The 24,272-nt window shown below is 44.9% G+C and overlaps 2 protein-coding genes across 3 annotated transcripts; both read right to left on the bottom strand.

The window, feature by feature from the left end:
* Window positions 1-400: 400 nt before the first annotated feature.
* Window positions 401-21,498, bottom strand: LOC131937404 (sodium-dependent proline transporter). 2 transcript variants are annotated; one of them, XM_059294805.1, is made up of 12 exons: window positions 21,341-21,498; window positions 20,629-20,730; window positions 19,906-20,074; window positions 18,309-18,440; window positions 17,796-18,015; window positions 16,718-16,850; window positions 14,665-14,903; window positions 13,547-13,784; window positions 12,853-12,984; window positions 2,041-2,241; window positions 1,004-1,174; window positions 401-649 (listed from the first exon to the last, which is right to left on the bottom strand). In XM_059294805.1, the coding sequence occupies exons 1-12, from the start codon at window positions 21,362-21,364 to the stop codon at window positions 482-484; spliced, it is 1,929 nt and encodes a 642-aa protein (XP_059150788.1). In that variant the 5' UTR covers window positions 21,365-21,498; the 3' UTR covers window positions 401-481. The 2 variants fall into 2 exon arrangements, with proteins under 2 accessions (XP_059150788.1, XP_059150795.1); XM_059294812.1 differs by having other exon boundaries at window positions 13,601-13,784.
* A 1,040-nt stretch (window positions 21,499-22,538) lies between these two features.
* On the bottom strand, window positions 22,539-23,555 carry LOC131938738 (neurotensin receptor type 2-like). Its single transcript, XM_059296881.1, has one exon. It carries the CDS (start codon window positions 23,553-23,555, stop codon window positions 22,539-22,541), a length of 1,017 nt encoding a protein of 338 aa, XP_059152864.1.
* Between the last annotated feature and the right edge of the window lie 717 nt (window positions 23,556-24,272).

Below are 24,272 nucleotides of genomic sequence, written 5' to 3'. Positions count from 1 at the left end.
TGTAGGATTCTTAGAGAGAGAATAGAATTAAATGTTTAAACCCTCTCGCTAATCAATGTCACATGTTTAACGCACACACACAATCTCCATACAAGTTGGGGTAACCATGCCCTAATCGTGATAATAGTCACTTAATAGTGATATACGTAAACAAAGACTGTTGCAATGTATCAGACAACTCGTTGAGGCGTTCATAAAGCATAACAAACGAAGCAATAAAAAAAAAACAACGAACGAAACAATAAAAATACAACATATGAAACAATAAAAACACGACAAAAGAATTAATAAAAACACAACAAACGAAAGAATAAAAATACAACAAACGAATTAATAAAAAAAAATTCATAAAAAACGTTTTAATAACAAAGGTCCCCACACTAACTGTTGAGCCACCCACCATCAAAGGCCCCCACACTGCCCACTAAACCACCCACCATGAAAAGTCCTCACACCAACTGTTGAGCTCCCCACCCCTGGTCTAAACTTCGCTTCCCCTCATCTTGAGGTATCTGCCGACGTCAAGGTCCAGCTGGGCGGCGTCGTACCTGTCCCTCTCGAACTGGTTCATGGAGCTCAGGTAGCGCTCCTTGTCCTTCTTCAGGGCAGGACCCCAGTTTTTGGCCGGCTGGCTCAATTTTTTGATTTTCTGAAGGAGAAAATTCTTCGATGAATCATTTTAAATTGAAATGAAAAAGTTATTTCTTTATTACAAAAATGTGCTGATTAATCAAGGTCAGATGTGAGTGGATGTAGGTAAAAATTTGTTTAAAGCACACAATGCAGGGCAGAAAGGGTCATCAATATGTGCAAATCCCCCTTACCTGCCAGAGAAAACCCCTGCATAAAACCATCTTACCTGCCACAGCGAACCCCTACATGAAAACCCTCTCACATGCCTCATTGAACCCCTGCATGAAAACCCTCTCACCTGCCACAGTGAACCCCTGCATGAAAACCCTCTCACCTGCCACAGTGAACCCCTGCATGAAAACCCTCTCACCTGCCACACCGTTCCTGTCGGCTCTTTCCACACACTGTAGCAGGCGACAAGAGGAAGAGGAATGAGAGAGCAGACGCCAAAGCTCCAGCCGATGACGATGGCCCATGCTGGATAGACGTACGTTCCATAGGAAACAGGCTCCAGTTGGCTGACACTAAAACTATAAATAAACTGAAATTTCAAGAGAAAAGAGTAAAAATTACAGTCAGGGACAACAAATCTTTAATAAACTAACTAACGAGTCAGGCGTTAAAACTTCGAGTCTTCTCTTCAGGCAACCACTGGCGAAACTAGAAGATAAAGACCCCCCCCCCCCCCCCCGCCTATGTGAACTATACATAAGGACCGTGACTTATGTTTTTAATAAGCAGCATTAAATATCTATATGCAAATATAGACGTTTGAGAAATAATTATCAACACATAACCTTAAACTTAACACTTAAGTTAACAATAACCACAACCAACCGCATCCAAAACCAAAATACAAACGCAAACATAACGCAAACACAAACGCTAAAACAAAAAGGCAAATACAAACACAAATGCAACGCAAACACAAACACAAACACAAAGACATACAAAAACGCAAACACAAAAGCCAACACAAAAAGCAACACAAACATAAACGCAAACAATAACGCAAATGGAAACAAAATTTTGAACATAAAAGACATTTAAGAATGACGGCTTCTAAACTGTTATTGTTAAAAAATAAAAAAATGTCTGCATTTTAAACTTTTATAACATTGATTCTTAAAATACTAAATTCCTGAAAATCTTTCAGGCTAAAGTTTATTTTAAATTTTTTTATTTTAACGGCCTCTTTGATAATGTTTTCACATCAATGACACCTCGATGGAATCTTGATTAGTCTTCACACGTCTCCGTTTATTGATGGAATTTTCCAATTTTTTTAGGTGAGTAATTTTGTGCCTTAGCCGCCATATTGATACGTGCCAGTTAATTAGTTGGCATAACTATGTAACGGCTAGAAATTGTTTTTTTTAAAAAGAAAATGCGTAATAAAAAACTCACCAAAATTGTTATTGGTGTGACGAATTTCCACATAAAACCCCAAAACTTCGACGGCCGATGCCCGATCATAAGTTCGATATCTTTAGCGAATCGATCGTTTCCGTAGATCCACGTGATAACCATACATTCAGTCAGTGACAAGATCATGAGGGAAAAGGCGGATGTGTACCAGTCAACTATCTGTAGGACGTAGACCCCGCCCTGTAAGGTAGACATGAACCAATCAACTAGGACGTAGACCCCGCCCTGTAAGGTAGACATGAACCAATCAACTAGGACGTAGACCCCGCCCTGTAAGGTAGACATGAACCAATCAACTAGGACGTAGACCCCGCCCTGTAAGGTAGACATGAACCAATCAACTATCTGTAGGGCGTAGACCCCGCCCTGTAAGGTAGACATGAACCAATCAACTAGGACGTAGACCCCGCCCTGTAAGGTAGACATGAACCAATCAACTAGGACGTAGACCCCGCCCTGTAAGGTAGACATGAACCAATCAACTATCTGTAGGACGTAGACCCCGCCCTGTAAGGTAGACATGAACCAATCAACTAGGACGTAGACCCCGCCCTGTAAGGTAGACATGAACCAATCAACTAGGACGTAGACCCCGCCCTGTAAGGTAGACATGAACCAATCAACTAGGACGTAGACCCCGCCCTGTAAGGTAGACATGAACCAATCAACTAGGACGTAGACCCCGCCCTGTAAGGTAGACATGAACCAATCAACTAGGACGTAGACCCCGCCCTGTAAGGTAGACATGAACCAATCAACTAGGACGTAGACCCCGCCCTGTAAGGTAGACATGAACCAATCAACTAGGACGTAGACCCCGCCCTGTAAGGTAGACATGAACCAATCAACTATCTGTAGGACGTAGACCCCGCCCTGTAAGGTAGACATGAACCTATCAACTAGGACGTAGACCCCGCCCTGTAAGGTAGACATGAACCTATCAACTATCTGTAGGACGTAGACCCCGCCCTGTAAGGTAGACATGAACCAATCAACTATCTGTAGGACGTAGACCCCGCCCTGTAAGGTAGACATGAACCAATCAACTATCTGTAGGACGTAGACCCCGCCCTGTAAGGTAGACATGAACCAATCAACTAGGACGTAGACTCCGCCCTGTAAGGTAGACATGAACCAATCAACTAGGACGTAGACCCCGCCCTGTATGGTAGACATGAACCAATCAACTAGGACGTAGACCCCGCCCTGTAAGGTAGACATGAACCAATCAACTAGGACGTAGACCCCGCCCTGTAAGGTAGACATGAACCAATCAACTATCTGTAGGACGTAGACCCCGCCCTGTAAGGTAGACATGAACCAATCAACTAGGACGTAGACCCCGCCCTGTAAGGTAGACATGAACCAATCAACTATCTGTAGGACGTAGACCCCGCCCTGTAAGGTAGACATGAACCAATCAACTAGGACGTAGACTCCGCCCTGTAAGATAGGCATGAACCAATCAACTAGGACGTAGACCCCGCCCTGTAAGGTAGACATGAACCAATCAACTAGGACGTAGACCCCGCCCTGTAAGGTAGACATGAACCAATCAACTAGGACGTAGACCCCGCCCTGTAAGGTAGACATGAACCAATCAACTAGGACGTAGACCCCGCTCTGTAAGGTAGACATGAACCAGTCAACTAGGACGTAGACCCCGCCCTGTAAGGTAGACATGAACCAATCAACTATCTGTAGGACGTAGACCCCGCCCTGTAAGGTAGACATGAACCAATCAACTAGGACGTAGACCCCGCCCTGTAAGGTAGACATGAACCAATCAACTAGGACGTAGACCCCGCCCTGTAAGGTAGACATGAACCAATCAACTAGGACGTAGACCCCGCCCTGTAAGGTAGACATGAACCAATCAACTAGGACGTAGACCCCGCTCTGTAAGGTAGACATGAACCAGTCAACTAGGACGTAGACCCCGCCCTGTAAGGTAGACATGAACCAATCAACTATCTGTAGGACGTAGACCCCGCCCTGTAAGGTAGACATGAACCAATCAACTAGGACGTAGACCCCGCCCTGTAAGGTAGACATGAACCAATCAACTATCTGTAGGACGTAGACCCCACCCTGTAAGGTAGACATGAACCAATCAACTAGGACGTAGACCCCGCCCTGTAAGGTAGACATGAACCAATCAACTAGAACGTAGACCCCGCCCTGTAAGGTAGACATGAACCAATCAACTATCTGTAGGACGTAGACCCCGCTCTGTAAGGTAGACATGAACCAATCAACTATCTGTAGGACGTAGACCCCGCCCTGTAAGGTAGACATGAACCAATCAACTAGGACGTAGACCCCGCCCTGTATGGTAGACATGAACCAATCAACTAGGACGTAGACCCCGCCCTGTAAGGTAGACATGAACCAATCAACTATCTGTAGGACGTAGACCCCGCCCTGTAAGGTAGACATGAACCAATCAACTAGGACGTAGACCCCGCCCTGTAAGGTAGACATGAACCAATCAACTAGGACGTAGACCCCGCCCTGTAAGGTAGACATGAACCAATCAACTAGGACGTAGACCCCGCCCTGTAAGGTAGACATGAACCAATCAACTATCTGTAGGACGTAGACCCCGCTCTGTAAGGTAGACATGAACCAATCAACTAGGACGTAGACCCCGCCCTGTAAGGTAGACATGAACCAATCAACTATCTGTAGGACGTAGACCCCGCCCTGTAAGGTAGACATGAACCAATCAACTAGGACGTAGACCCCGCCCTGTAAGGTAGACATGAACCAATCAACTATCTGTAGGACGTAGACCCCGCCCTGTAAGGTAGACATGAACCAATCAACTATCTGTAGGACGTAGACCCCGCCCTGTAAGGTAGACATGAACCAATCAACTAGGACGTAGACCCCGCCCTGTAAGGTAGACATGAACCAATCAACTATCTGTAGGACGTAGACCCCGCCCTGTAAGGTAGACATGAACCAATCAACTAGGACGTAGACCCCGCCCTGTAAGGTAGACATGAACCAATCAACTAGGACGTAGACCCCGCCCTGTAAGGTAGACATGAACCAATCAACTATCTGTAGGACGTAGACCCCGCCCTGTAAGGTAGACATGAACCAATCAACTAGGACGTAGACCCCGCCCTGTAAGGTAGACATGAACCAATCAACTAGGACGTAGACCCCGCCCTGTAAGGTAGACATGAACCAATCAACTATCTGTAGGACGTAGACCCCGCTCTGTAAGGTAGACATGAACCAATCAACTATCTGTAGGACGTAGACCCCGCCCTGTAAGGTAGACATGAACCAATCAACTAGGACGTAGACCCCGCCCTGTATGGTAGACATGAACCAATCAACTATCTGTAGGACGTAGACCCCGCTCTGTAAGGTAGACATGAACCAATCAACTATCTGTAGGACGTAGACCCCGCCCTGTAAGGTAGACATGAACCAATCAACTAGAACGTAGACCCCGCCCTGTATGGTAGACATGAACCAATCAACTATCTGTAGGACGTAGACCCCGCCCTGTAAGGTAGACATGAACCAATCAACTAGGACGTAGACCCCGCCCTGTAAGGTAGACATGAACCAATCAACTAGGACGTAGACTCCGCCCTGCAAGGTAGACATGAACCAATCAACTAGGACGTAGACCCCGCCCTGTAAGGTAGACATGAACCAATCAACTAGGACGTAGACCCCGCCCTGTAAGGTAGACATGAACCAATCAACTAGGACGTAGACCCCGCTCTGTAAGGTAGACATGAACCAATCAACTAGGACGTAGACCCCGCCCTGTAAGGTAGACATGAACCAATCAACTAGGACGTAGACTCCGCCCTGTAAGGTAGACATGAACCAATCAACTAGGACGTAGACCCCGCCCTGTAAGGTAGACATGAACCAATCAACTAGGACGTAGACCCCGCCCTGTAAGGTAGACATGAACCAATCAACTAGGACGTAGACTCCGCCCTGTAAGATAGGCATGAACCAATCAACTAGGACGTAGACTCCGCCCTGTAAGATAGGCATGAACCAATCAACTAGGACTTAGACCCCGCCCTGTAAGGTAGACATGAACCAATCAACAAGGACGTAGACCCCGCCCTGTAAGGTAGACATGAACCAATCAACTATCTGTAGGACGTAGACCCCGCCCTGTAAGGTAGACATGAACCAATCAACTAGGACGTAGACCCCGCCCTGTAAGGTAGACATGAACCAATCAACTAGGACGTAGACCCCGCTCTGTAAGGTAGACATGAACCAATCAACTAGGACGTAGACTCCGCCCTGTAAGATAGGCATGAACCAATCAACTAGGACGTAGACTCCGCCCTGTAAGATAGGCATGAACCAATCAACTAGGACTTAGACCCCGCCCTGTAAGGTAGACATGAACCAATCAACTAGGACGTAGACCCCGCCCTGTAAGGTAGACATGAACCTATCAACTAGGACGTAGACCCCGCCCTGTAAGGTAGACATGAACCAATCAACTATCTGTAGGACGTAGACCCCGCCCTGTATGGTAGACATGAACCAATCAACTATCTGTAGGACGTAGACACCGCCCTGTAAGGTAGACATGAACCTATCAACTAGGACGTAGACCCCGCCCTGTAAGGTAGACATGAACCAATCAACTAGGACGTAGACCCCGCCCTGTAAGGTAGACATGAACCAATCAACTAGGACGTAGACCCCGCCCTGTAAGGTAGACATGAACCAATCAACTAGGACGTAGACTCCGCCCTGTAAGATAGGCATGAACCAATCAACTAGGACGTAGACTCCGCCCTGTAAGATAGGCATGAACCAATCAACTAGGACGTAGACCCCGCCCTGTAAGGTAGACATGAACCAATCAACTAGGACGTAGACCCCGCCCTGTAAGGTAGACATGAACCAATCAACTAGAACGTAGACCCCGCCCTGTAAGGTAGACATGAACCAATCAACTATCTGTAGGACGTAGACCCCGCCCTGTATGGTAGACATGAACCAATCAACTATCTGTAGGACGTTGACCCCGCCCTGTAAGGTAGACATGAACCAATCAACTAGGACGTAGACCCCGCCCTGTAAGGTAGACATGAACCTATCAACTAGGACGTAGACCCCGCCCTGTAAGGTAGACATGAACCAATCAACTATCTGTAGGACGTAGACCCCGCCCTGTAAGGTAGACATGAACCAATCAACTAGGACGTAGACCCCGCCCTGTAAGGTAGACATGAACCAATCAACTATCTGTAGGACGTAGACTCCGCCCAGTAAGGTAGACATGAACCAATCAACTATCTGTAGGATGTAGACCCCGCCCTGTATGGTAGACATGAACCAATCAACTAGGACGTAGACCCCGCCCTGTAAGGTAGACATGAACCAATCAACTAGGACGTAGACCCCGCCCAGTAAGGTAGACATGAACCAATCAACTATCTGTAGGATGTAGACCCCGCCCTGTATGGTAGACATGAACCAATCAACTAGGACGTAGACTCCGCCCTGCAAGGTAGACATGAACCAATCAACTAGGACGTAGACCCCGCCCTGTAAGGTAGACATGAACCAATCAACTAGGACGTAGACCCCGCCCTGTAAGGTAGACATGAACCAATCAACTAGGACGTAGACCCCGCCCTGTAAGGTAGACATGAACCAATCAACTAGGACGTAGACCCCGCCCTGTAAGGTAGACATGAACCAATCAACTAGGACGTAGACCCCGCCCTGTAAGGTAGACATGAACCAATCAACTATCTGTAGGACGTAGACCCCGCCCTGTAAGGTAGACATGAACCAATCAACTAGGACGTAGACCCCGCCCTGTATGGTAGACATGAACCAATCAACTAGGACGTAGACCCCGCCCTGTAAGGTAGACATGAACCAATCAACTAGGACGTAGACCCCGCCCTGTAAGGTAGACATGAACCAATCAACTAGGACGTAGACCCCGCCCTGTAAGGTAGACATGAACCAATCAACTAGGACGTAGACCCCGCCCTGTAAGGTAGACATGAACCAATCAACTAGGACGTAGACCCCGCCCTGTAAGGTAGACATGAACCAATCAACTATCTGTAGGACGTAGACCCCGCCCTGTAAGGTAGACATGAACCAATCAACTAGGACGTAGACCCCGCCCTGTAAGGTAGACATGAACCAATCAACTATCTGTAGGACGTAGACCCCGCCCTGTAAGGTAGACATGAACCAATCAACTAGGACGTAGACCCCGCCCTGTAAGGTAGACATGAACCAATCAACTAGGACGTAGACCCCGCTCTGTATGGTAGACATGAACCAATCAACTAGGACGTAGACCCCGCCCTGTAAGGTAGACATGAACCAATCAACTAGGACGTAGACCCCGCCCTGTAAGGTAGACATGAACCAATCAACTAGGACGTAGACCCCGCCCTGTAAGGTAGACATGAACCAATCAACTATCTGTAGGACGTAGACCCCGCCCTGTAAGGTAGACATGAACCAATCAACTAGGACGTAGACCCCGCCCTGTAAGGTAGACATGAACCAATCAACTAGAACGTTGACCCCGCCCTGTAAGGTAGACATGAACAAATCAACTATCTGTAGGACGTAGACCCCGCCCTGTAAGGTAGACATGAACCAATCAACTATCTGTAGGACGTAGACCCCGCCCTGTAAGGTAGACATGAACCAATCAACTAGGACGTAGACCCCGCTCTATAAGGTAGACATGAACCAGTCAACTATCTGTAGGACGTAGACCCCGCCCTGTAAGGTAGACATGAACCAATCAACTATCTGTAGGACGTAGACCCCGCCCTGTAAGGTAGACATGAACCAATCAACTAGGACGTAGACCCCGCCCTGTAAGGTAGACATGAACCAATCAACTAGGACGTAGACCCCGCCCTGTATGGTAGACATGAACCAATCAACTATCTGTAGGACGTAGACCCCGCCCTGTAAGGTAGACATGAACCAATCAACTAGGACGTAGACCCCGCCCTGTAAGGTAGACATGAACCAATCAACTAGGACGTAGACCCCGCCCTGTAAGGTAGACATGAACCAATCAACTAGGACGTAGACCCCGCCCTGTAAGGTAGACATGAACCAATCAACTAGGACGTAGACCCCGCCCTGTAAGGTAGACATGAACCAATCAACTATCTGTAGGACGTAGACCCCGCCCTGTAAGGTAGACATGAACCAATCAACTAGGACGTAGACCCCGCCCTGTAAGGTAGACATGAACCAATCAACTAGGACGTAGACCCCGCCCTGTAAGGTAGACATGAACCAATCAACTAGGACGTAGACCCCGCCCTGTAAGGTAGACATGAACCAATCAACTATCTGTAGGACGTAGACCCCGCCCTGTAAGGTAGACATGAACCAATCAACTAGGACGTAGACCCCGCCCTGTAAGGTAGACATGAACCAATCAACTAGAACGTTGACCCCGCCCTGTAAAGTAGACATGAACCAATCAACTATCTGTAGGACGTAGACCCCGCTCTGTAAGGTAGACATGAACCAATCAACTATCTGTAGGACGTAGACCCCGCCCTGTAAGGTAGACATGAACCAATCAACTAGGACGTAGACCCCGCTCTATAAGGTAGACATGAACCAGTCAACTATCTGTAGGACGTAGACCCCGCCCTGTAAGGTAGACATGAACCAATCAACTAGGACGTAGACCCCGCCCTGTAAGGTAGACATGAACCAATCAACTAGGACGTAGACCCCGCCCTGTAAGGTAGACATGAACCAATCAACTATCTGTAGGACGTAGACCCCGCCCTGTAAGGTAGACATGAACCAATCAACTAGGACGTAGACCCCGCCCTGTAAGGTAGACATGAACCAATCAACTAGGACGTAGACCCCGCCCTGTAAGGTAGACATGAACCAATCAACTAGGACGTAGACCCCGCCCTGTAAGGTAGACATGAACCAATCAACTAGGACGTAGACCCCGCCCTGTAAGGTAGACATGAACCAATCAACTATCTGTAGGACGTAGACCCCGCCCTGTAAGGTAGACATGAACCAATCAACTAGGACGTAGAACCCGCCCTGTAAGGTAGACATGAACCAATCAACTATCTGTAGGACGTAGACCCCGCCCTGTAAGGTAGACATGAACCAATCAACTAGGACGTAGACCCCGCCCTGTAAGGTAGACATGAACCAATCAACTATCTGTAGGACGTAGACCCCGCCCTGTAAGGTAGACATGAACCAATCAACTATCTGTAGGACGTAGACCCCGCCCTGTAAGGTAGACATGAACCAATCAACTAGGACGTAGACTCCGCCCTGTAAGGTAGACATGAACCAATCAACTAGGACGTAGACCCCGCCCTGTAAGGTAGACATGAACCAATCAACTAGGACGTAGACCCCGCCCTGTAAGGTAGACATGAACCAATCAACTAGGACGTAGACCCCGCCCTGTAAGGTAGACATGAACCAATCAACTATCTGTAGGACGTAGACCCCGCCCTGTAAGGTAGACATGAACCAATCAACTAGGACGTAGACCCCGCCCTGTAAGGTAGACATGAACCAATCAACTAGGACGTAGACCCCGCCCTGTAAGGTAGACATGAACCAATCAACTAGGACGTAGACCCCGCCCTGTAAGGTAGACATGAACCAATCAACTAGGACGTAGACCCCGCCCTGTAAGGTAGACATGAACCAATCAACTAGGACGTAGACCCCGCCCTGTAAGGTAGACATGAACCAATCAACTATCTGTAGGACGTAGACCCCGCCCTGTAAGGTAGACATGAACCAATCAACTAGGACGTAGACCCCGCCCTGTAAGGTAGACATGAACCAATCAACTAGGACGTAGACCCCGCCCTGCAAGGTAGACATGAACCAATCAACTAGGACGTAGACCCCGCCCTGTATGGTAGACATGAACCAATCAACTATCTGTAGGACGTAGACCCCGCCCTGTAAGGTAGACATGAACCAATCAACTAGGACGTAGACCCCGCCCTGTAAGGTAGACATGAACCAATCAACTAGGACGTAGACCCCGCCCTGTAAGGTAGACATGAACCAATCAACTAGGACGTAGACCCCGCCCTGTAAGGTAGACATGAACCAATCAACTAGGACGTAGACTCCGCCCTGTAAGATAGGCATGAACCAATCAACTAGGACGTAGACCCCGCCCTGTAAGGTAGACATGAACCAATCAACTAGGACGTAGACCCCGCCCTGTAAGGTAGACATGAACCAATCAACTAGGACGTAGACCCCGCCCTGTAAGGTAGACATGAACCAATCAACTAGGACGTAGACCCCGCCCTGTAAGGTAGACATGAACCAATCAACTATCTGTAGGACGTAGACCCCGCCCTGTAAGGTAGACATGAACCAATCAACTATCTGTAGGACGTAGACCCCGCCCTGTATGGTAGACATGAACCAATCAACTAGGACGTAGACCCCGCCCTGTAAGGTAGACATGAACCAATCAACTATCTGTAGGGCGTAGACCCCGCCCTGTATGGTAGACATGAACCAATCAACTAGGACGTAGACCCCGCCCTGTAAGGTAGACATGAACCAATCAACTATCTGTAGGACGTAGACCCCGCCCTGTAAGGTAGACATGAACCAATCAACTAGGACGTAGACCCCGCCCTGTATGGTAGACATGAACCAATCAACTATCTGTAGGACGTAGACCCCGCCCTGTAAGGTAGACATGAACCAATCAACTAGGACGTAGACCCCGCCCTGTAAGGTAGACATGAACCAATCAACTATCTGTAGGACGTAGACCCCGCCCTGTAAGGTAGACATGAACCAATCAACTAGGACGTAGACCCCGCCCTGTATGGTAGACATGAACCAATCAACTATCTGTAGGACGTAGACCCCGCCCTGTAAGGTAGACATGAACCAATCAACTAGGACGTAGACCCCGCCCTGTAAGGTAGACATGAACCAATCAACTATCTGTAGGACGTAGACCCCGCCCTGTAAGGTAGACATGAACCAATCAACTAGGACGTAGACCCCGCCCTGTAAGGTAGACATGAACCAATCAACTAGGACGTAGACCCCGCCCTGTAAGGTAGACATGAACCAATCAACTAGGACGTAGACCCCGCCCTGTAAGGTAGACATGAACCAATCAACTATCTGTAGGACGTAGACCCCGCCCTGTAAGGTAGACATGAACCAATCAACTAGGACGTAGACCCCGCCCTGTAAGGTAGACATGAACCAATCAACTAGGACGTAGACCCCGCCCTGTAAGGTAGACATGAACCAATCAACTAGGACGTAGACCCCGCCCTGTAAGGTAGACATGAACCAATCAACTAGGACGTAGACCCCGCCCTGTAAGGTAGACATGAACCAATCAACTATCTGTAGGACGTAGACCCCGCCCTGTAAGGTAGACATGAACCAATCAACTAGGACGTAGACCCCGCCCTGTAAGGTAGACATGAACCAATCAACTAGGACGTAGACCCCGCCCTGTAAGGTAGACATGAACCAATCAACTATCTGTAGGACGTAGACTCCGCCCTGTAAGGTAGACATGAACCAATCAACTAGGACGTAGACCCCGCCCTGTAAGGTAGACATGAACCAATCAACTAGGACGTAGACCCCGCCCTGTAAGGTAGACATGAACCAATCAACTATCTGTAGGACGTAGACTCCGCCCTGTAAGGTAGACATGAACCAATCAACTAGGACGTAGACTGGACATTAGTGACAGAAGTAGGACATGCTGGACGTTACCTGAAAGACCATGGGAATGCCCAGGACGAACTCGAACAGACACATGCAGGCTGTGAAAGTCATCTTCTTCTTCCGGAGCAAGTGGGGGTACTCATCTATGAAGGCGCTGGTCATCGTTTCAAACATGCCGAACTGGGAGGTCAACGGTTACATTAATGATCTCATAACAACTGGGAGGTCAAGGGTTACATTAATGCTCTCATAACAACTGGGAGGTCAAGGGTTACATTAATGGTCTCATAACAACCGGGAGGTAAAGGGTCACAGTAATGGTCTCATTACAAATGGGACGTAAAGGGTTAATGGTCTTATAACAACTGGGAGGTCAAGGGTTACAGTTAGGTCACATCCATGCTACATATGACACACCAGAGAGGGGAGAAAAACATGATGACTACATATGACACACCAGAGAGGGGAGAAAAACATGAGGACTACATATGACACACCAGAGAGGGGAGAAAAACATGAGGACTACATATGACACACCAGAGAGGGGAGAAAAACATGAGGACTACATATGACACGGTGTTAAGTAGAGAGGGGAGAGAACCATGAGGACTACATATGACACGGTGTTGAGTAGAGAGGGGAGAGAACCATGAGGACTACATATGACACGGTGTTGAGCAGAGAGGGGAGAGAACCATGAGGACTACATATGACACGGTGTTGAGTAGAGAGGGGAACTCACTTGGCTGTCGATGCCGATGGTGAAGACCATGAGAAAAAACAGGACGGCCCAAACCTGCGCCAGAGGCATTTTTCCGATGGCCTCCGGGTAGACAACGAAGATGAGCCCAGGGCCTTGCTTGGCCACCTTGTCGATAGCGATGCCAGTGGAGTGGGCCATGAACCCCAGCACGGAGAAAATGGCGAACCCAGCGAACACGCTGGTACCGCAGTTGATGAGCGGAACAATCATGGCGTCCCTGGGGAAACAATCATTAAAACAATCATGGCGTCCCTGGGGAAACAATTATCGGAACAATCATAGCGTCCCTGGGGAAACAATCATCGTAACAATCATGGCATCCCCAGGGAATCAATCATTGGAACAATCATGACGTCCATGAGGAAAAAACAATTGGGGGTTTTCCTTGAAGATTTTCAACATGGATGAATGTTTCCCCAGGGACGCCATGATTTTCATCATGGAACACAGTGATAAAAAATAAAAAAGAGCGGCAAAACAAACAAACAAACAAACAAACAAACAAACAAGCGCTTGACAACAACTAGCGGCTGCCGGAAACATTAGCAACGAGAAACTGCGCAACGGATAGCTAGGTTTGCTTTAATCCAGCGTTGATTGAGATTGACAAAGAGCATACTAAAACATATTTCCTCCAAATATGACAAAATTAAAGTGTATTAGTATAGTTTGGATTTGCGCAATTTTCTGTATGCGAAGTTTTCTGGTGCGCAGTTTTACGATTGCAGATTTTTCTGGGAACCCAACTAGCGATGAGTGCCGGTCGAAATGTTCTCCTGTCGCCAGATATTTGAGTTTACCTGGCAGGTGAAGTAGATTTACCTGAAGACATTGTGAGAAAACTTGTTAGTTTACCTGGCAGGTGAAGTAGATTTACCTGAAGACATTGTGAGAAAACTTGTTAGTTTACCTGGCAGGTGAAGTAGATTTACCTGAAGACATTGTAAGAAAACGTGTTAGTTTACCTGGCAGGTGAAGTAGATTTACCTGAAGACATTGTGAGAAAACTTGTTAGTTTACCTGGCAGGTGAAGTAGATTTACCTGAAGACATTGTGAGAAAACTTGTTAGTTTACCTGGCAGGTGAAGTAGATTTACCTGAAGACGTTGTGAGAAAACTTGTTGTAGCTAGACATGGTGATGAGCGACCCCCAGGCCATCCCCACGGAGAAGAAGATCTGTACAGCCGCGTCCCCCCACACCTTGAACTCCAGAAGTTTCGACCACTTGGGGATGACGTAGAACTCGATGCCAATTATAGCACCAGGTAGGGTGGTACCCCTGACGATCAGGGCAGTCAGTACAAAGTAGGGGAAGGTCGAGGTCACGTAGACTACCTGTGGGGGTCGAAGGGGTTCAATACTTTAGGCATGTACATAGGGTAACATGTCATATACAACAGGTAACATGCCATCCACACAAGGTAACATGTCTTATACATAAGGTAACATGTCTTATACACAAGGTAACATGCCATCCACACAAGGTAACATGTCATATATACAAGGTAATATGTCATATACACAAGGTAACATGTCATATACACAAGGTAACATGCCATATACACAAGTTAAAAAATAATGTATAAAAAATAGATTCTGATTTCTTGATTGTGCTTTGAGTAAATTAGATTTAAAATTTATTTTATATTTTACTTTAGCAAAGGTGTCATTTCAGTTGTCCTTTTAGAAATTATGTTCTTGTATATAGATCTACATAGTATGGAGGAAGTATAGTAATTGTGCTAAAAATATAAAACTAGATTTTTATTAAACTTGACGTTTCACGCCAGGGGCGGAACTACAGTGCCGCCAGACCCCGCAATGCGGGGGGGGGGCCCACGCCATTGAGGGGCCCACAGCCGACCATACATTTTTTATAGTTAAAAAAAATAATTTACTTGCATTTTTGACTTCATGGTTGTTTTGTAAAAAAGATTACCGTTGCTGCAATTGGATTATCTTTATTCTATAGACACCACCCCACGCTCGTGTATATTGTTTTTACATTTGTTTTTAAACCACTGTGAAAGCCGAGTCTCCTTTCTCCTACAATCAAACTTATCAAAGATAAGCAGGCTTCCATGACTTATTTCCCTTTTGTAAATATTCAAATAGGGGTGTTCATAAGCTCCGTTTATAGATTTGTACTAAACAAATTAAAAAGCAATTACTTCTCTTAATTATTATTTTTTTAAAGTACGTACTAAAGAATAATAATGTTTAAACAGGCAATGTATTTAAAATGAATAATTTAAATAAATAAAAATAATAAATAAACATAATGTGAAACACCATTACTTATACAAAGCTTTCATGGTTTATATTCTTTTGACCGACTTGAACTTAGTAGGTCTTATAGCACACTTAACAAAACTCATTTTCACAAAACACACTGATGCACTTACAGACTTGCACACATGACATGATGTTGTAATTTGTTATAATTGAAAGAAAAAACATTTTCTTTCAAAACCCGAACAGGTCAGCAATGCGTATCCTATGTTCGTATTTTGTATATATATATATATATATATATATATATATATATATATATATATATATATATATATATATATATATATATATATATATATATATCAGTGGCGTAGCGAGGTCGGGTGTCACCCCCCCCCCCCCCCCCAGAGGCATAGAGACCCTTCCCAGGGACAAACTTTCAAATTTTCGACTTGCACCCACCCCCCTCAAACTTTCGATTTGCACCACCCCCCCCCCTCAAACTTTTGATTTGCACCCCCCCCCCCCCCCCTCAAACTTTCGATTTACACCCCCCTCGAGTTTTTCTCTATATATTTTGCTATTTTTTGCCTTGGTGTCACCCCCCTAAATGGTGTCACCCGGTGCGGTCCGCACCCCCCGCCCCCCCCCTCGCTACGCCCCTGATATATATATATTTATATATATATATATATATATATATATATATATATATATATATATATATATATATATATATATATGGGGGGCCTAAAGAATTTTTTTGCGGGGTGGCCCTTTTTTTCTAGTTCCGCCACTGTTTCACGCCTTTCATAGTTAAAAATAAAGTATCTTTATCCAAAGCCTACGGTGAGTGGTGCAATGAGCATTGTAGTATTCCTGCCATCGCCGTTAGGGCCACAAGAAAAACTTACTTTACCAGAAGACTTGACCCCCTTGAAGAGACAGATGAAGACGATGACCCAGGCCAGCCCTAGACAGCCCAGCAGTTCCAGACGTATGGAGCCCATCTGGTCGATACCCTCGGTGATTTGTAGCACGTTGCGACTGGTGTCAGGGTAGAGGTGTTTCAGGGTGTGATAATATATGACGTTAGTGGTGTTTTAGGGTGTGATGCTATGTGTCTTTAGTGGTGTTATGGGGTGTGACAATATGTGTCGTTAGTGGTGTTATAGGGTGTTACTATACGTGACGTTAGTGGTGTTTTAAGGTGTGATACTATGTGTCGTTAGTGGTGTTATGGGATGTGACAATATGTGACGTTAGTGGTGTTTTAAGGTGTGATACTATGTGTCGTTAGTGGTGTTATGGGATGTGACAATATGTGACGTTAGTGGTGTTTTAAGGTGTGATACTATGTGTCGTTAGTGGTGTTATGGGGTGTGACAATATGTGACGTTAGTGGTGTTTTAAGGTGTGATACTATGTGTCGTTAGTGGTGTTATGGGGTGTGACAATATGTGACGTTAGTGGTGTTTTAAGGTGTGATACTATGTGTCGTTAGTGGTGTTATGGGATGTGACAATATGTGACGTTAGTGGTGTTTTAAGGTGTGATACTATGTGTCGTTAGTGGTGTTATGGGGTGTGACAATATGTGATGTTAGTGGTGTTTTAAAGTGTGACAATATGTGACGTTAGTGTTATATGGTTTGACAATACATGACCGCAGCGTTATATGGTTTGACAATATGTGACAGTAGGGGTGTTAATGGTGTGATAATATGGGGCGTCACTCGTGTTATGCGGTGTGACAATACATGACGATGGCGAAGATTAATGGTGTGACATAATGAACCACATTACAATTCTGACAAACAATGACGTCATTCCTTTGTTTCAACACACTTGACAGTAAACGTTTTAAATGATAGAAGCTACGTAGAAATTGTGACAATATATGACGTCTCTGTATTATATGGTGTGACGTCACTGCGTTACATGGTGTGGAAACATGCCGGTAAAATGCACGTGAGCAAGGACGACAACTCACTCCCAAAACTCCTGACTGGACGTGTGGTTGACGCCCTCTGCTGCCCCGGACGAGCGCGACATCTCCTTGATGCAGTGTTCCGTGTTCCACCAGTTATCGCAGTGAGACCAAGGCAGCACGGGGTAGAAAGAGTTGAACAGGTAGAAAAAGTTCCAGGCGATGATGACGTTGTAGTAGATACACACCAGGCCCGAGACGATCACCATGCCGTATCCGATGCCTGCAGAACAACGAAGGGGGGGGGGGGGCTTAACAAACATCATACCTAACTGCTGGTCAGAGCTCTAGGGGGGGGGGGGGACTTACCTAGTATCATGTGTGTGTGTGTGTGCTGCTGTTTTAGATGCACTTTTATTCAGTTGGCTAACCTTCACCTAATCCTCACATATAATTATAGGTAGGCTAATCTCGATATTTAAAGAGTGGGCTAATCCTGACCTTTAAAGATTAGTCTAATCCTGACCTTTAAAGAGTGGGCTAATCCTGACCTTTAAAGAGCGGGCTAATCCTGACCTTTAAAGAGTGGGCTAATCCTCCAGACTGTGATGGGGCTAAGACTAGCAAACTGTCCGTACGCGGTCTCCAGGAAGAAGAGCGGCAACCCACACAGGATCAGGAAAGAAAAGTAAGGGATAAAAAACGCCCCTGAAAGCAAAGGGAAAAAATACAAGCATTATTTTTTAACATTTATTTTTTAACATTTATTTTTAACATTTATTTTTTAACATTTATTTTTAACATTGTCTTTTGTTCACCCGACTTGTTAACGTAAATTGTCATTTCAGTGGCGGACCTATTTTTAGATCAATCAGAACATTGTAGTGACGTACATATAGCAATGAGATGATTACAGTGGCCTATGAAAATAAAGCGGGAGTGATCTCCCCTAAACTTTAAAAAATAGAATAAAATAATAAAAATAAAAATAAAATAATTGCGCACGAAATGAAAGTAAACAATGTGCGTATAATAGAGCAAACAAAATTAGTGCTTTATAAAGGAAACATTGATTATTTTTTGATTAGTTGATTAAACATCTAATTCAACCAATTTTTTTGTCACATTGCATTGTCATCGAGTCAAGACCTACGTGAAAAGTTTTGGAGAAATCGGTCCGGTAGAAAAAATCTGGTTTCATAAATCGGAAATAGCGTCAATTAATACTTCCATGAACCGAAATAATCAGCCCTAATTTGAGAGATTCGAAAGATTATAATCTGATACCTGTTTTTAAAATTTCGTCCACCTAAATGAAACAGTACTCTAGTTATAGGCCTTTTAGGAATCAAAAATAGAGTAAAGTTCCACTTCCGTTATTGGATGCCTCTCCAAATTTGTGAGCCAAGTATAGGATCTTATACTTAGATATCAGACTTTCACGTCTGCCTAATTGAAACAGTACTTTAGAAAGAATGCTCATTTGGAAATAGTAAAGTACCACTTCCGGTTACTGGAGATCGTTCAAATCTTTATACAGAACTACTAATTCGAAATAATACTTATGTATGAAATTACATAAACACTACTGAAAGGATACTTTAGTTTAACGTATTTACAGAAAGACAAAAGACAAAACTACAAAGCTAGGTTTTTCCAAATCACGGAGGTGTAAAATGTTGAGATTTTTAAAAATCCCGAATTCGATTTTTGAGGATTACAACATTTGCTCTATACTTCGCTGACAAATGACCTCCTCACCACTGACTGACATGACCGAACGACCTCCCCTCCACTGACCTCCCCTCCACTGACCTGACCGAATGACCTCCCCTCCACTGACCTGACCGAATGACCTCCCCTCCACTGACCTCCCCTCCACTGACCTCCCCTCCACTGACCTGACCGAATGACCTCCCCTCCACTGACCTCCCCTCCACTGACCTCCCCTCCACTGACCTCCCCTCCACTGACCTCCCCTCCACTGACTGACCTGACCAAATGACCTCACCTCCACTGACTGACCTGACCAAATGACCTCCCCCTCCACTGACTGACCTAACCAAATGACCTCACCTCCACTGACTGACCTCACCAAACGACCTCCTCTCCACTGACTGACCTAACCAAATGACCTCCCCCTCCACTGACTGACCTGACCAAATGACCTCACCTCCACCGCTGGTGTAGCACAGGTACGGGAACCTCCAGATGTTACCCAGCCCGACAGCGAACCCAATACAGGAGAGCAGAAAGTCCAACTTTCCGGTCCACGTCTCTCGCTCGTCCTCCTCGGGCAGGTTCAGCTCGCTCTCGTCCTTGTAGATGACGTAGTTTTTTTTCTAGGGTCAAGGTCAAGGTTGAAGTTGAATTGGCCAGCGAGGTCATGAAATAACACGGGGTATGGGACTACAGGACACAGGAACAGGACGTAGGACCAGGACTACAGGACACAGGAACAGGACCAACATTGTGGGACATAGGACCAGGACTATAGGACCAGGAACTACATGACATAGGACCAGGAACTACATGACATAGGACCAGGACTACAGGACACAAGAACAACATTGTGGGACATAGGACCAGGTCTACAGGACATAGGACCAGTACAGGACCAGTACTTTAGGACACAGGATTATAACTTAAGTGCTTTTAACGCTATTATTGATGGTACTAGTTTGGCTACTGCAGTTTATTGTTATCCTTGTTTTGTTGTTATTGATGTAATTGTTGGTGTTTGCTGTAGTCCGTACTGTTTATTTATTGTTTTTGTTATTACTTTTATTGTTGTTGTTTTTCGTGTTGCTGTCAGTGTTATTTCTTGTAATTGTTATTGAATTTTGATGCGCGGCGTGCGTCCCCCCCCCTATACAGATAGCCTTTAGGAACTTACCTCACGCGGCGGTGGGTCGACTGGAGTACCAGAACCTTCTGGCACCGGTTCTGTGAACTGTAGACTACAAGCATCGTTCTCCAGCTCTTGGATGTGTTGGGGCTGATGACGAGATATTCATGTTACTTAATGGGTTCAGTACCACCATCATTTAGGTTAATGGGGTTCGGTACTCCATCATTTAGGTTAATGGGGTTCGGTACTCCATCATTTAGGTTAATGGGGTTTAGTTGTACCATAATTTAGGTTAATGGGGTTTAGTACTCCATCATTTAGGTTAATGGGGTTCAATACTCCATCATTTAGGTTAATGGGGTTCAATACTCCATCATTTAGATTAATGGGGTTCAACGCTTTTAACATTTTGACATATATTATTTTAATGTTTAAATGTACAAATAACCGCCCATTTCGATACTTCACTTGTGCTGTGAATCCCTAAAACGATACTCATAATCCAGACTGAGCTCTTACTTAACCCAAGCCATAAACATAGCTTTCCGTCCGAGTTAATATGACATTATCTAGGGGTTTAATTATTATCGTTTATTAGGAAACCCAAGGAGTGTATAATATTTCTAACCAAAACTCTATAGCATCTTATCTTTACTAAATACTGTAGTGTAAATATTAGGTACAGTGTAGGTAGATCTAACTTAACTTCTTGACGATATTAATATAACTTAACTATAAAAATCAGGTAATAACTGACCTCTAAAAATTTCACTTCTGCCATTAGCACCTAAAACTAAAGTTACAAAATAAAAGCGTTTTCAATGTTTCCAGCTTGCTAGATGTTCTTGTGTGAGATCGAGTCAGGTATGTAAACAAACAATGAGATGGTTCAAATGTTTTGACAGGAAGTCTACATGAGTTCGCTCTCTCTCTGTATTACTGTGCGACCGACGTTCAAAGACTTTGCGGAAATTTCCGATCAAGCTCCGTGTGTTGCCGTAATTCAACACCTGCGGTTCACAATACAAAAACAGTCACTAATCAAGGAGATGGAATATATGGACCATTCGTCCGATATTCTCCTACCGATATCGAAAGTCTACTTACAACGAACACATCTGTCAAGTATATGTTTAACTTACGCTGTTGGTAGTTTAAGTCATCATTCAGTGGGTTTCTTTCAGATATTTTTTCTCCGCATGCGGGCTTAAAACTTCCATGATGTCGGAAGATGGGGGTGGAAGCAATGTTAAAGTACATTTCTCTGGTTAAATTTAAAGATGACGATTCTTATATTTTTATTGGGCTATATATATAATATGCATATATATATATATATATATATATATATATATATATATATATATATATATATATATATATATGTATATATATATATATATATATATATATATATATATATATATATATATTTGACTTTCTCACTTAATTACACTTTGTTGTAAAATATTCGGGCCTCTTTTTAACAAACAACAAAACGAGCAATGGAGGTTTCATAAATTATCTGTTTAATTTGCAATTTTATTTAAACACAGCTTGATAAAATCAAATTTTTCCGATGGCGAGCTGAATAACTGTAGGCTGCATCTGATGTGATTGTGGTGTATAGGGCCTATATGAGTCCAATGATTGTGGTGTGGTCAGTTAAATGATTGTGTTGTGGTCACACTGGACCAAACACCTTGCTGAAGGTGTCACTGTACAATGATTGTGGTGTGGTCAGACTAGACCAACCACCTTGCTGAAGGTGTCCCTGTACAATGATTGTGGTGTGGTCAGTTAAATGATTGTGGTGTGGTCAGACTAGACCAACCACCTTGCTGAAGGTGTCCCTGTACAATGATTGTGGTGTGGTCAGACTAGACCAAACACCTTGCTGAAGGTGTCCCTGTACAATGATTGTGGTGTGGTCAGTTAAATGATTGTGATGGTGGTCAGACTGGACCGAACACCTTGCTGAAGGTGTCCCTGTACTTGCTGCTCATCTTGAGGTAGACCAGGATGTTGAGGGCGGCGTTGAGTGCCAGCACCGGCTCGCTCACCCCATTCAGCACCAGGTACAGGTCAACGTACTCACCATAGAAGCTTACCCGGTGGTCAAAGGTCATGGTCAGCATGACAGCCACATCCGGGATCAGTGCCAGTATGAAGATGATGGACAGAGAGACGACCATTTTGATCACCTTGAGGTCGCGGACAGACGACATTTCTGTTTTGTCTGCGCAGAAATGATTTTGGCGCCATTTGGATTTGAACCTGAGGCTAGTTACCAAAATGACGGTGCAGACGATGACGAAAATAAAAGTTGCGATGGTGAAAACAAAAGAAATCGCAGTCGTCACAGAATCGATTTCTGCGCTGTTGTTGTGGTACACGAGAATTACATACGTTCGATTACTGCTGGTATCGAATTGACATTGGTATTCAACAGCGAAGTACGCCGGCATGATGATAAGAACTAGCACACACAAAATGGCCGCCAGGATTAAATTAGTTCGCCTCGGCGTGATTAGAACCTTGACCTTGAGGGGGAGGGCTGTGCAGAGACAGCGCTCAAACGTGATGAAGGCAGTGACCCAGTTCCCCGCCCGCCGGAAGTAGAACTCTGGCCACCCGACCGTCAAAATGGACAAATCTAAGACGTTAAAGTTGAGGTCAAGGTCACCCCATATGGGATAGTAGCACAGACTGATGAGCAGGGTGTAGAGGAGGTAGAGTAGATCAGTGACAGACAACACCAGCAGGCTTTTGTTGACAGTGTCTTTGACCCCCATCTTGCGGAAGATGATGACGTTGATGACATTCGTCACCATCCCGAGCACGGAGATGATCGTGTAGACGAGCACGAAGTCGACGAAGGTGAACAGCTCCATGGCTCGCTGGCTGAAATAGCCGTGGACCGCCGAGACATACCAGGGGAGGTTAGCGGCCTTGGTTTCTATCTCATCCATGGTTACCTGCCGCTGGATATATTCTACAAAAAAATGACGGTTTAGTACACTTTAAATTACAAAATTCAGAGCAGTTTTAATTGGTGTTACCAAACCTGGTAATTAGACGCAATCATTATGCCTCGAGCAGTGCTGTAACGGTTTTCCGTATTTGTATTGACGTTGGTTATTATAATGTACTAAGTAATTGCGTTAATAATTAAAGATAATTACACACTTCTTATGCGGGGAACACTAATGAACCTGTCGGAGGATACAACACTAAAATATTTCTGATTGTAATTAACGCGTATCGCGAGCATTCGGTATTGACTGGCTCATTTGTCAAAGTGCAAATATTTAATGTGACAAACAGGGCGATAATTCTAATTAAAAACTGCATCGTTATACACGTAATGTGCTTTCCCTTAAAAAATAAAAAAAATTCACCATTAACCCAGTGTCGAATTCGCAACAACAAAGAAACTAATTACAGTTAATTAAAAAACATACCTTAATTACTTTTTAGACATACATTATTTTAAGACGCACATCTACTTTAAGACACGCTTAGACAACTTTAACCTTAACACGGTTCTAAATCTTGTGTCATTTATTTCTCTTCTCTAAAGTTAAGTACTCGGTACAATATAGCCTCAACTCTTCGTTACAAAGTGTATAGTTCTATTACTGGCATAATTACTTTAACATTTGTTTACATGGTGAATTCTGATTTTG

Source organism: Physella acuta, unplaced genomic scaffold, assembly GCF_028476545.2.
Source record: "Physella acuta isolate Inbredline_101_S28 unplaced genomic scaffold, ASM2847654v3 ptg000017l, whole genome shotgun sequence".
NCBI lineage: Eukaryota > Metazoa > Mollusca > Gastropoda > Physidae > Physella > Physella acuta.
This window is presented reverse-complemented; position numbering and strand designations above follow the sequence as displayed.